The sequence below is a fragment of the Scatophagus argus genome, chromosome 8 (assembly GCF_020382885.2).
Source record: "Scatophagus argus isolate fScaArg1 chromosome 8, fScaArg1.pri, whole genome shotgun sequence".
In the NCBI taxonomy this organism is placed as follows: domain Eukaryota; kingdom Metazoa; phylum Chordata; class Actinopteri; family Scatophagidae; genus Scatophagus; species Scatophagus argus.
The window spans coordinates 25,656,540-25,670,972 of NC_058500.1; the positions used below are offsets into that span (position 1 = coordinate 25,656,540).

Here is a 14,433-nt window from a genome sequence, read left to right on the forward strand (position 1 = left end):
TAAAAATTCGGGAGCACATCAGAAAACAGGAAGCACTCCAACACATGACACATAATAAATAAATGGGGACACTAGAAATAAGGGCCTGTATGTAATAACAACAACACACTCAGTAGTTGAAACAACACAAGTGCTCATCATCGACTGAAACCTTTTGTATGCTTTGTTTGTGATCTCTTTGACCCTTCAGTTCTCAGCCCTGCCTCCAGTCAGAGTTGTCTTCTCCATCACAATGGAGGGCAGTGCCAGGAAGGTCATTACTGTTCGATCGGCTCTCATGGTGAAGAACCGGCTGGATGTTCCTATGGAGATCAGACTCGACAGCCCCTCTGCCCCTGACAGTGAGACTCTGCTCTGATATTTCCATTCCATTTCGGTCCATTTTACTAAATTACATACTGATATAAACCTGTGCAACCAAGTCTGTCTCATAGACCATTTTGATTTGATTTTATTTCACTCTTTGATATGAATTAAGATTAATTTATCTTTTTATTTTATCTTTAAGTTATCTTATTTAAATAGATTTTTTTTTTTTAATTTAGTTTTATTTTTATCTTGTATAACACATATCACATTATGTTAATTTGATTTACTTTATTAAATTACCAGTGCTGTTTTTAAATTTTCTCTTGTTTAGATCATATATTTATAAATTGTTGCTCTTATTGTTATTGCTTTCTTAGTATTATGTTTCTCCCCAAAACTGTTTTAGACCAGTTTTCCTGCAAAAACTTTAAGACCAAAAGTCACCAAAATCGGCAGATGGGTTACAAATTCACACTACTCAGGAACATAAAATAATCCTCACTGACCTCATGATGATGCTGTAATAATGAGTTTACATTTTTGCAAGTATCTTAAATGGTTTGACTTAGATCAAAGTTCTTATTATTATTATTACTTATTTATTTATTACAATTATTACTTATTATTATTACTATTATTATAATCTCTCAATTCATCTGCATCTTTACTCCAGTACCATTTGCTCTTAAAACAGCAAATTTTCAACTTTTTCTCAATTTACGGAGAATCCTATTGCCTTCAGCTCTTCAATAGCTATTGGGTCAATGATCTTGAAACTGAATACAAAGACAAAAACACAGATCAGCATGGAGAAAAATAAAAATACAGAATATATAAAAAATTAAAAACAATACTAAAGCAAAAGAACAAAACAGTCTAATGGCATGCAAACAATTATGGAGTGATAAAGTGACAAAACTCTGTCCTCTCAGGGAGGAGCTGAAGAGATGTATGGCCTGAGGGACAAATGACCTCCTCAGCCTGTTTGTGCAGCAGGACAGAGACAGCAGTCTGTCACTGAATGTGCTCCTCTGCCTATTCAAGGTGCTGTGCAGAGGGTGATGGACATTGTTCATTATGGATCTGAGTTTTTTCAGTCCTTTCTTCTGCTGCATATGTTAAGGAACTCCAGTTCTGCCCCCACTGCAGAGCCAGCGTTCCTCACCAGCTTGTTCAGTCATGAGGCATCCTTCTTCTTAGTGCTGCTTCCACAGTACTCCACAGCAAAGAAGAAGACGCTGGCTATGACAGTTGAACATCTGCAGCAGCTTCTGGCAGATGCAAAAGGACCTCAGCCTCCTAAGGAAATAGATACGGCTCTGTCCTTTCTTGCACAGTGCATCTGTGTTGGCTGACCAGTCCAGTTTGTGATCTAGCTACTAGGTGGTGAAGATGTGAGCAGTGAGAAGAAGGAAGAAAAATTTGCTGGCATGTAAATTGGCTGCTAACCTCTGAGCAGTAGCTGCGCTTCCTTGCATTGACTGGTTACTAGCATAGTTAGCATGCTTGATGTAAAATTGGCGACTGATATTGTATTCTTTGAAAAGTTTCTTGGCAAGTCAGACAGACGGCCTTTGATTGGACTTCTGTGAAAATATTTAGCTCAACTTTTCTTTTTTTGGCCCATTCATTGTTTAAGTAGGGCTCAATGCAATAGCAGACGTGAAGCATGAGTATCTGTGTATAGAGACAACAGACTCTGCTTTAGCAAAGGTCGTTAGTGTTTGGAGTGCCCCAACTAGTGAAAGCAACAGAAATGCAGGGTATTGCAGGAAACAGGAGAAATGAATGTGGTCTTTGTAAATGCCTGATGGGCCACATTAAACTACCCAACGGGCAATATGTGGCCTTTAGGCTGTAATTTGCCCACCACTGATCTATGGTTATGACTCAGTCAGTGCATAAAATGTGGTAATGATAAGTGAGTGAGTGTGAACTTATTGGAAATTAATGAGTTAATTAATGATAACATGGAATTAGACTATTCTTCAATACTGCTGGAATGAAGAGTATAAGCAGACATTACACAGAGAGATGTTAGATGTAGAGCTGCCGACAACAGGCTCTTTTTACTGCACCTCTGTAAACAGCTCACCTCCATCACAGAAAAAGCTTCGTTTACCTGCTGTGCCGTGTGATGGAAAAACACAACAGAGGAAGTGCAGTGTGTCCATCTAGCATTTTCCAGCAATTTCAAAACAAGCGTGTCATCATTTAAAGGTATACCTTCAAACAGGTAGCCCCACTGTGTTGGAAATGCTAATCTCAGCTGTGATGGGTTGACTGTGAGTCACACTCAGTCAGGCCAAGCCTGCAAAATTTGATGGAAAAACCCTACTTGTACCTGGTTAGCTTAAACCTCAGCCTATTTGCAAAAGCTGTTTTGTAATATTAGTGAATATTTAATAGACTTTCATTGTATTAAACTATTAACTGTAAAAACATCACAGTATGCTCACCAGCAGAGCTAATATTTCGGTGGTTAAGCAGCTGGTTGTAAACCACACAATCCTGATCCCTAGCCATAAAAGACTAATTGGCCTGTAGTCAAAATTCTTTAATCATTTAATGGTAAGTTTATATAATATTTTATTATTTCTACAGTTGATATCAATTTTATTTTTTCTATTCTTTTGTTTTATTTTATTTAATCTTTCTGTCATGTAGTGTAATTATAATGAAGCTGACTGTGTCCCTTTGTTAACAGAACCAGTGGTGTTGCCCCCTATCCTGCCTGGCAAGGCCTTGGCGGTCCCCCTCCACCTGACGTCATGGCGGCTGCAGGCTCGGCCCAAAGGTCTGGGCTTGTTCTTCTGTAAGGTTCCCATTCACTGGACCAGCGTGGAACGTCCTGGAGAGACCAGCAGCAGCAAGAGGGAGTGTCAGTCAGCAGACTTTGATGACAGCCTCAAGCACAACTTCAGGTTAATGCAGTCAGCCAGGCATCTTTGTCTTCGTTCTTGTTTTCCTCTCATGTCGTACCATTCATTTCATTTCTCCGTGTTTTGCAGGTTTTGCGTGGTCATAAAGAAGGAGAACTACCCAGAGCAGCAACCTGCCAAGAGGGTTTCCAGCAGTGCTAAACAGATCTACCGACAGCCAGGCCACACCATCTATCTGCTGCCCACCATGGTGCTGGCCAACCTTCTGCCCTGCGACCTCAACTACTACATCAAAGGAACATCCATCAAAGGCTCACTGAAGCCGGGAAAAGAGGCAGTGCTTCACACTGCAGACACCTCGCAGAATACGGAGCTTGGTCAGGACTGTCATTAGCTGCTCTTTAGTTCCTAAGCATTTTCCGTGTTTTCTTTTCCGGTGTTCATGATATGTGTCCTCCAGGAATCCTGCTGGAGAGCTTCCCTGTGTGCAAGGAGTTGCTTATTCCTCCTGGGACTCAGAACTATGTGGTACGCATGAGGCTGTATGACACCAACAAACATCTGCTTTGCCTCACCATCCGCATAATACTGCGGGCACAAGGGGCTCTGAAGATCCTGATTTCTGCTCCCTACTGGCTCATCAACAAGACTGGTATCTGGTTTCTTTGTTGTTTAAAAACTACATTTGTGCGGTAGAAAAAAAGAAAAAAAAAACAAACATTCCAGTCATTATTTAAAAAAAAACCTTTTCCCTAAAGCCATGTTCTCCTGTTAGGTCTGCCGTTAATTTTCCGTCAGGACAATGGCAAAGCTGACGCAGCAGGCCAGTTTGAGGAGCACGAGTTGGCCCGAAGCCTCAGTCCATTACTATTCTGCTATACTGACAAGGAGCAGCCTGCAATGTAAGTGTGTGTCAGAAACCAGACCACTCTGTTCCTCTCTTTGTTTCTGAGTAGCTGCTTCTAGACTATATGTTTTACTCAACCAACAGGCTCGTTACGTTTGTATTCATCCATCCTCACATTCCGTTTTTTACCCCCATCTGTTTTAATCTCAGGTGTACTATGCGGATCGGTAAAGGGATCCACCCAGATGGCGTTCCAGGCTGGTGCCAAGGCTTTTCCTTGGATGGAGGGAGTGGAGTCAGAGCAGTGAAGGTTATCCAGCATGGGAACAGGCCTGGCCTCATCTACAATATAGGTAAGTCATTACATTCAAAATCAGTACAAATGAATAGCACAAATTAAACTAATGTCCAAAAGCTTTCAATCTGTGAAGCTTTGACAGTTCCTGTGGTAAAAGTTATCCAATTCAGCATTCAAAAGCCTTAGAAAAACAGACTGAGGGCTGATAAGGAGCAAGAAATGTAGTTCCTCTGTGGTGTTTAATTAGTCCAAAACCCCTAGCGTTTCTGCCGACCTACAAAAGTGGAGTGCAGCAAGCATGGGGCTTAGTCCGGGTGTTTCTTTATTGTATGTTGTGTTGATGCGTGAGCGGCATGGTGGTGCAGTGGTTAGCACTGTCGCCTCACAGCAACAGGGCTCAAGATTCGGATCCCGGTCTGGGCTCTTCTATGTGGAGTTTGCATGTTCTCCCTGTGCCTGCGTGGGTTTTCTCCAGGTACTCTGGCCTCCTCCCACGATACCAAAAACATGCACATTAGGTTAATTGGCTACTCTACAGTGTCCCTAGGTGTGAGTGTGAGAGTGTGTGGTTGTCTGTCTTTGTGTGTTGGCCCTGCGATTGACTGGCGACCAGTCCAGGGTGAACCCTGCCTCTCGCCCGTAGTCAGCTGGGATAGGCTCCAGCTCCCCCGCGATCCTGACGGATAAGCGGTATAGAAAATGGATGGATGGGTGGATGGATGTCTCAAGGAAGCTTTTGGTAAACCTCAAAAAAGCTGATACTGTACTGTACTGACATGACTCAGCTATGCATCTATGTCAGATTTCACAACGGAGTACGCTTTAGAGAAGAACATTTGGGGCTTATTCCATTGGAGGGACACACCACAGGTGAGGTGATGTTTCAAAATATCGTCGCATTTTTTAACGAGTGTGAGCTGGATTTACAGAAAGTATGCCTTTTGGTTACCGATGGTGCTCCAGCCATGATCGGTAGTTTACAAGGTCTGGTGGCAGGCTATCAACCGTAGCCCCACATATGCAGTTTTTACACTGCATCATTCATCAGTCTGTGTTGTGTGCAAAGCTGAGCGATGACATGAAAAACACCATGGACACCATCATGAACATTGTGAATTTCATCCGCTCAACCTCCAGCCTACAACACCGCCTTTTCCGTATGATGCTTTCCGACATGTTTGCGGAACACACGGACTTGCTTGTTCATAACGATGTCAGGTGGCTAAGCAAGAGAAATGTTCTGGACCGTTTCTGTGAGCTCCACGAGGAGATTGTGGCTTTCCTTCGTGTGTGTAAACACAAGCGGGCAGCAATTCTCCTGGAGCGCATGCTGGATGAACAGTTCATGGCAGAAGTGTACTTTCTGTGTGACATTTTTAGACACTTGAACGCTCTTAATCTTGAACTGCAAGGACGAGAAAAGTCTATTGCTGATTTGGTTGAGAAGCTTTGTGCTTTCAAGACAAAACTAACAATTTTCACAACAGACCTAACTGCAACAGGATTGCTGCACTTTCCACAACTGCTGAACACAGCAGGCACGGATAACACCCATCATGACAGATTTCATGACAACACTGACTGAGAACTTTATAGAGCAGGGGTGTCAAACTCAGTTGCACAGGGGGCCAAAACTCAAAGCACACTTTGCGGGCCGATTTAAAGTGAACACTTTGAACACATTTTTAAACATACAGGATAAAAACAGACAAGAATATCATTCCAAAATAAATTAATAAATATATGTATGTGTATATATATATATATATATATATATATATATATGCACATACATATATATGTATATATAATAAAATCTCCTGTCAAAACAAGTTAGAAATATGAACAAGCTACAAAAAAACCTTGAAAAAAAGGGCTTTTCTCACAAGAATGTTTGTAATAAACTGAAAAGACTTGCAAGACATTATTGCTTGAGTAAATGGCACGATTTCACAGAGGACTTCTTATGGCTCAATTAAGGTAGTTGGAATATAGTTTCATCTTTGATCAGTTCTCCAGTATTACATTTTCATTAGAAAATATCATATGTATCAGAATTTATAGTCCATTTTATTTAGTAGGCAGTTATTGACAGATAGATTAGTTTCTAGCTTAAAGCAGCACTGTTTTTACTGTCACTGTCAGGCTTTTCTGACATTTTGATGCATGTAGCAAAAGTCTGTACTGTACAACAGATACAGTTTCTCGACAGTTTTTCTTCAGTAATCAACTGTTGTTGTGGATTTTAGAGATAAAAGTTTCTGTTGACATTGTCACATTATCAATAAAAATGTTGATCAGATTTGTATTGTTTTGTTTCTGATCAACACAGGCATCAGTGTGCAGAAAGGCAAAGGACGTTACAGGGATACTCATGTAGTGACCTTTGCCCCACGCTACCTGCTGGACAACCGCTCTACGCACAAACTGGCCTTTGCTCAGAGAGAGTTTGCAAGAGGAAAGGTGAGAAATTCACTTAGAAATGAACTGTTCTAGGTTTGTTTGTGTAGCATAGTGTTTAAGACACAGCTTACAGTGATAGCAAACACCCTAGGTTCAGATTGGGATCAAGGACCTTTCTTTTACATATCAACTATTCACATGAACCTTGAGGAATATGCATCATCAATGACATCATAAATCAGTAGATGTGTTAATGATGCGGAGATCACAAAGAAAATAAAACCGATACCCAACTAGAAAACAAGGATGAATGGAGAAGTAAGGGGCCTATTTAAAAAAAAGCTACCTTTTGGTCAGGTGACAAAGAAGCATTCAACAGTGCCAGAGCAAGACTAGAAACAGGAGACTGGAGGGAGACTCACAGACTGTGAAAGAATTGCATGTGAGGCCACAGTGCCAAATGAGCTTAACACATTTTATGCTAACTTTGATTTCAACAAGAAGTCAGCTGTGTGGTAATTAACATCAGAAAACCTGTCATGGAAATCACACTTAGATTGACTTCCTGTTAACTTTTACCAAGGAGCAATAGAAAGTATCCTGACTGGAAGCATCACAAACTGGAATGGAAAGGAAGGCTCTGCAGCACATGTTTAAACTGCCCAAAACATTGTTGGTAACTAAAAGTACTAAATAATAACTGCCTCAATGCCCCCCCCCCTCTCCATTAGCCAGCTGGTGTGTCCTTGAGCAAGGCACTTAACCCCTAATTTGCTCCCTGGGTGCTTGATAGTTGCAGCCCACTGCTCCTGTGTGTTTCGCTGCATGTTCCATGTTGCATGTGTGTGTGTTTCAATCAGTGATGGGTTAAATGCAGAGAAGTAATTTCCCAGCTTGGGATTAAGGTACATAAAAAATAAAAAATGATACAGCAGTAAAAGACAGGATACCTAAAGACTATACCCACCCCAGCCTCTGCCTTTTCACCTTGCTGCCATCCAGCAGAAGATGTGAGACTCCTGAAATCACACACACCCTACACACTCCCCCTGATATTAACACTTATTTTTATGTTTTGTTATATATACATACAAAGTAGAATAGATAGGCAACAGCTATCATTTCTATGTTCAATCCTGGTTGTATGATGAGGAGTTAAACTAAATCTTGATCTTGAATCTGTATGTCCATATTTTGATAAACAAGTCAAATGTGTGCTGTGAGAAAACTATATGTAGGCATTCCCTCCAGTTTCACCTACAGGAGAACTGTAAATACAATATGACAAAAGTCATTAACGAATACATTTGTCTCAGGGTACAGCCAATCCAGAGGGTTACATCTCCACCCTGCCAGGCTCCAGTGTTGTCTTCCATTGGCCCCGCAATGACTATGATCAGCTGCTTTGTGTGCGGCTCATGGACACCCCCAACTGCACCTGGTCGGGAGGCTTTGAGGTCAACAAACCCAAGTCCTTTCATGTAAACATGAGGTAAACTACAACAAACAATATTTACTCTTCTTATTGGGTTGTCTTTTTTTTTTTTTTTTAATCTGATTGCTGAAGTATTAAATAGTAGTAGTAAAATGTAAATGCTCAAAGACAGTACAAAATTTTATTTAAATACAGTACTTGAGCAAATGTACTTAGTGGTGCAGAGATCTATATAGATATATATAGAGAGGGAAAGAGAGATACATTTTTATAAAACCTTCTAAGTACTCTTACTGCGCATGTGTCGATATGTGTGCAGCCTGTTACAGACGCTCCTGACTTTCTTCACTGTTTTCTATTGTTTTTTATTACTTAACGCTACTGTTTTTTATTTCTGTTACTTTTGGACTACACTTTTTCCTACCCACCACACGCCTGGAAAGTTGTGGGTCTTTTCGGTGTTTTTGTTCATCGCTGAACTACTCCATTCAGTGCGGCGATGCAACTGCTCGCAGCCCACATTGTTTACACTATGGATCAGCTGATGGACCCGAAGCCCGCCACTGCTCCAGGGAAAACACCGAGTGTAATCCCTGCTGAATGCTGGATCAAGGCTCACAGGGGATGCAGAGGAAATAAAAATCTATAGAGGAGGAGGGAAGCTTTGAAACAACTGAGGTTTATGATGAGGAAATTTCAGCCGTGTCTCCCCTCTATCATCATGGGAAATGTGAGGTCTCTCACGAAAGATGGACGAACTGACAGCACTGTCCCAGAGTCAGGGGAATACCGGGAGTGCAGTTTGATGTGCTTTACGGAGACATGGTTGTACCAGGATATACCCGATGACAATACAACAGTGACGGGGCAGTGATTGTGCTGTTAGCTGTAAGCACAGTGGGTGAAGGAGGGGGGGCGCAACCGGTGGTGTAATCCAGCTCACATCACGGTGAAGGAGCGCATCTGCAGCCCAGATCTGGAACTGTGTGCCTACGTCCATATTACTTGCCCAGGGAGTTTTCACATGTTGTCATGGTGGCTGTTCCCCCCTCTGCAAACCCCAGCACAACACGTGACATTATTCACTCTGCAATAGCCCGGATACAGACTCAGCACCCGAGTGCATTCATTGCAGTCTCAGGTGATTTCAACCATACTAACTTGAACAAAACACTTCCCACTTTCACTCAGTTTGTGAACTGTCCTACCAGAGAGGGACAGACTGGCAGGAACTCTGTGAGCCCCACAGCCTGGACATTGATGGGCTCACTGAGTGCATCACCGCCTACATAAATTTCTACTTGGACACCATTGTCCCAACTACAACTGTAAAGTGTCACCCCAACAACAAACTGTGGGTAACCAAGGACATCAAAGCCATCCTAAACAACAAGAAGCGGGCTTTCATAGCGGGCAATAGGGAAGAGGTGAGAGCCAAACAGAGAATCCAGAGACTAAGAATCAGGGAGGCCAAGGAGAAGTACTGGAGAAAGCTGGAGTGGAAACTTCAGTGAAAAAACATAAGAGAGGTGATGGCAGTCTGGACAGGCAAATGAGCTGAAGCAGTTCTTTAACAAATTCGACACAGTGACCCCAGCTCACGCTTCAGACGACTCCTCGGCCGTATGCCAGCAACTAGCCACTCCACTTTCTCTCCTTCCCCCACATACCATCTGGATGGCCTCACTCACACTTCGTCCCCAGATGCCCCGGTGGACCGCTCTCACCTGTGTATCATGTGCACCCCCCCCCCCCCCCCCCCACGGTCACTTCAATGATGACCTTCATGGCTGAGCAGGTGAGAAGACAGTTGTAGAGACTCGATGCAGGCCCAGGGTCGTGAAAGCCTGTGCTCCTCAGCTAAGTGGAGTACTTCATCATGTCTTCAACCTGAGTCTGAGTCTTCAGAGAGTCCCCATGGTGTGGAAGACATCATGCCTCGTTCCTGTCCCGAAAATGCCGAGTCACAGCAACCCCAAGAACTACAGGCCTGTGGCCCTGAGGTCACACATCATGAAGACCCTGGAAAGACTCGTCCTGGAACAGCTCCGGCCCATGGTCCAACCACTTCAGGATCCCCTTCAGTTTGCCTACCAGTCCCGCCTTGGAGTGGACGATGCCATCATCTACCTGCTGAACAGAGTCTACACCCACCTGGACAATTCAGCAAGCACTGTGAGAATCATGTTCTTTGATTTCTCGAGTGCGTTTGACACCATCAGGGCAGCTCTGTCAGCTGAGAAGCTGACAGCGATGCAGGTGGATGCCCCACTGGTGTCCTGGATTGCAGACTATCTGACTGGCAGATCACAGTATGCTCCATGTCATTCAGAGTGATCAGCAACACCGGGGCTCCACAGGGGACTGTCCTCTCTCCCTTTCTCTTCACTATTTACACCACAGACTTCAAGCACTGCACAGAGTCCTGCCATCTTCAGAAATTTTCTGATGACTCTGCAGTGGTTGGGTGTATTACTTGAGGTGGTGAGAGAGAGTACAGGACGGTAGTGGACAACTTTCTCTCTTGGAGCAGGAAAAACCACCTACAGCTCAATGTGACAAAGACCAAGGAACTGGTGGTGGACCTGAGGAGGACTAAGGCTCCAATGAGGTGGTGGAAGGGTACAAGTACTGAGGGTGAGGGACACTAACAGACTCAATAGAATCATAAAGAAGGCCACCATGTTGTGGGAGAGGAACTGGACTCTCTGACAGTGGTGTCTGAGAGGAGGATGTTGTCCAAAATAAGAACTATACTGCACTTTCCCTCTCACCCTCTCCACAATGTGCTGATCAGCTACAGGAGCTCGTTCAGCAAAAGACTCTTACTGCCACGATGCACCACAGAGCGACACAGGAAATCATTCCTGCCTGTCGCCATCAAACTCCTAAACTCTGCACTGTAATGGATATGCATATTTCCCCCCCGGAAATGTATAAACTTACAGACACATGTAAATATCTGATATTTTATATTTTATTTTTATCTTACTCTATATTTTTCATTTTCTTTTCCTGGTCGGGAAATTGCAAGGGCAATGTCTGTAAAAACATAAAAAAAAACAACAAAAAACTTCCTCCTGGGGGTAAATAAAGGAATTCTAATTCTGTACTCTTAAATACCCCTTTTTCATTCCTTTCATATATTCACAACCTTTTTGTAACTTTGCACGTTGGAGACCAAAGTTGCACACAGCCGTGAATGTAATATCTCTCCACAATAAGATGGATGAGCTAACACTGTTGACCCAGCAGCAGAGGGAGTACCAAGAGTGTAGCATCATGCTGTATATGGAGACCTGGCTAACCAGGCTAACTCTGGACATGAGTCCTTCTGTATTGCTTGATGCGGACAGACAGGACAATGGAAAGTGGTGATAGATGGTGTAACCCTAGGCACATCACTATTAAGGAGCAGATCTGTTGTAGTGACATTAAACTGTTAGCTGTTAGTATTAGGCCATATTCTCTACCAACATAATTCTCACACATCATCACGATGGCCGTGTACATTCCCCCCTCTGCTAAGGCGGACACTTGTCGCAGGCAGGCTGCAGATACAGCACCCACAGGCCCTCTTCCTTATTTTTGGGGACTTCAACCATGCCTCTCCTTCCTACAATCTGCCCACATTCAGTCAATAAAATACTGGACTTATTATATACCAACACCAAGGAGTCAACTCATCACCCCTGCCTCCCCTGGGAAGATCTGATCACAACCTGGTTCGTCTCCTGGCTGTGTACAAACCCATTGTATACAGGCAAGCAGCTGTCACCTGCACAGTGAAGAGATGGTCTGAGAAGATTGACGGATCTCTGAAAGACTGTTTTGATTTTACTGTGGGAGTGAGTCAGTGTTATGGAGGTCAGGTGGGACTAACTGATCTGAGTTAACTTGAACGTATAAGATTTAAGCAAATTCCTGCAGACGTGTTCATAATTCTAACCATTCATTAGCTGATTGTATAGACTCCTTTTAGGAATTCGACCAGCTGCATTCTCTGTTATACGACCCTTTCTCCCGTGCATGACCATATTTTGATTCAGAGCATGCCCAGTGGGAGCATAGTCACAGATGAGTTGTCAGTAAGAGGGAGTGAATTAGTGTGCTTTGCAGTCTACACTTTGCGCAGTCCACACTTACAATTTAATACCACTGTGTATTGGGTGTTTTTTCCCAAAAACAAACTAATGTAAAGTGAGTTAATGAAGTATTTTGCAAGTTTTCAGTGGATTTTGGTTTGAACAGGGACACACTGGGGAACTGTTTCTTCCTGCGAACCGAGATCACCCTGAAAGAAGCCACCTACCAGATCTCCTTCACCGACACTGACCAGCTGCCGCCACCTTTCCGTATTGACAACATGTCTGAGGTAAACCACTGTTAGAATAGCATGACCTGTAACTAAGGAGTTGACATAATTACTCAAGAAACATAGCAGACCTGTGCCTAGACACGTCCTGGACTGCTAGTTCTCTCTCCATTAACTTGCCAGATGGGCTCACAGTGATATCAGCTCAGCCAGGCTGATGCTGAGTCCTCACCGGGTTCACTGTTGCTTGGTAGTTGGGTACCAATGATGGTACTGGATGGTTTTGATCTTCTGGTGCAAAGCCTACCTGTCCTGTCACACACATCAGGGTTTATTCATGAAGTCTGTTTCCATTGGACTTGCATTGCATTTCACTTTTGTGCTTTTATCAGTATACCGTATTTTTTACTCATAAAAACAGAAAGATGGCAACCTGCTTACAGCAAGACACTCTGCCAAGCACCAAGTTTGAACCTTACAAAGAGTTTCTATGGACATTCAGTTGTAAATTAATAATAAAAATAAAAATGTTAGATTTCAGTGAGACTGCTTAGCCAACACCGTGGTCCCACTGAAAGGAATGAGGGTGCTGTGGGGTTTTTTTTCCCCATGCTGTGCTGCAGTTGATTTGTCAGACAAAAACAAAAGACCAAATATAATAAAGTGAATAAATCCCATTGTTTGAATCCCTTTAGGTGCCTATCCAGTTTTGGCAGCATGGTGTGGTTGACATCCGTCTGCACACTGAGGTGAAGGCAGGGTCTGTGCTTGACTATGCCTGTGATGAGCCCACGCTTCCCCCTTACCTCACGTTGACTGTGAAGGGAGCTGGATCCTCAGAGGTTGCAGCTGACATGAACTTCTTCAGAGAATACAACAAGCTATACTACGAGAACTTCATTTACATTGCAGCAACACACACGTTCTCACAGTATGGGCCAATGACATGAATAACTAATAAAAGTTAATAATAACAGGTATATATAATGTATAATGAAGGTAAATACCACTACTTTGTCGATCCAGGAACGTTGAGAGGAAACCTGTTGGGAAGAAGCTTCTGGCAAGCTGTGCTGAACTTGTTCTTGATGTGGACACCAAGACTCAAAGGGTCATCCTGAAAAAGAAGGTACTATTTTGAATTTAAAATAGTCCATAATGAACAAACAGACTTTCAAGTGTGGTTAAAATGTCAAGTAAGGGGCTTCCAGGGAGATGTGCTTTTTAAAGTTGGGAAAAGAATGTACTGTTCAGATAGTTAAGGCTGGAGAAAAAAAAGGAAAAAAGTTGTTCTATTCATTTGCAGAAAATAAGCAACAATTTCGATAATTGATTAAATGTTTTAATCAAGCAAGTATTCTCTGGTTCAAGTTCCATCAGTGTGTTCCTTTTCTGCGCTGTATATGATTGCAAATTGAATGTCTGAATGCTTTTGGTCAGACAAACTAGAAATTTGAGGATGTCCCCTTAGGCTCTGAGAAACAGTCAGTTGACAGTTTCTTAAGTGGCATTTTATAGACTGAAACATTAACTGGTTATAATGAGAATGAAATTTAGAAAATATACATGAGTTGCAGACCTTGACAGAAGCATAGAGAGACCATGAATGTGCTTTGATTCTGCAGGAGCCAGGGAAGCGCTCCCAGCTGTGGAGGATGACTGGATCCGGCATGCTGTGTCATGAAGGCTCGTCTCCACCGCAGAGCAAGCCAGCCCAGCCACGCCCACCGGACTCCTCTTTGGTGTTGGACATTGCAGGGCTTGCAGCCGTTACTGACAACAGGTTTGTTCTGTGTCCACCTGTAGAGTGTCTGTATAAGCTGAACACAACAGATATTTCTTCCAGGAGTCACTGACTGTCAGGTCCAGTTACTAGACCGTAACATTTAAGTACGTCTGTTATCAAAGACTGGATGTAAGAGGTGTTGTGTTCTGTCTCTCTAC

At 43.0% G+C, this 14,433-nt stretch overlaps 1 protein-coding gene across 7 annotated transcripts in view; it reads left to right on the plus strand.

The window, feature by feature from the left end:
- Positions 1-14,433, plus strand: part of vps13d (vacuolar protein sorting 13 homolog D) — a 97,144-nt gene that overhangs the window by 58,038 nt on the left and 24,673 nt on the right. For 6 of the 7 annotated variants that reach the window (XM_046398095.1, XM_046398100.1, XM_046398093.1 and 3 more), the window contains 12 exons: positions 191-341; positions 3,017-3,233; positions 3,321-3,568; positions 3,652-3,843; positions 3,967-4,093; positions 4,249-4,391; positions 6,669-6,799; positions 8,056-8,231; positions 12,426-12,549; positions 13,185-13,420; positions 13,516-13,618; positions 14,115-14,272. In XM_046398095.1, coding sequence (XP_046254051.1) covers positions 191-341; positions 3,017-3,233; positions 3,321-3,568; positions 3,652-3,843; positions 3,967-4,093; positions 4,249-4,391; positions 6,669-6,799; positions 8,056-8,231; positions 12,426-12,549; positions 13,185-13,420; positions 13,516-13,618; positions 14,115-14,272 — 2,006 coding nt within the window. Of the gene's footprint in view, positions 1-190; positions 342-3,016; positions 3,234-3,320; positions 3,569-3,651; positions 3,844-3,966; positions 4,094-4,248; positions 4,392-6,668; positions 6,800-8,055; positions 8,232-12,425; positions 12,550-13,184; positions 13,421-13,515; positions 13,619-14,114; positions 14,273-14,433 lie in introns of those variants that run through there. The other variant, XM_046398099.1, reaches the window with a different exon arrangement.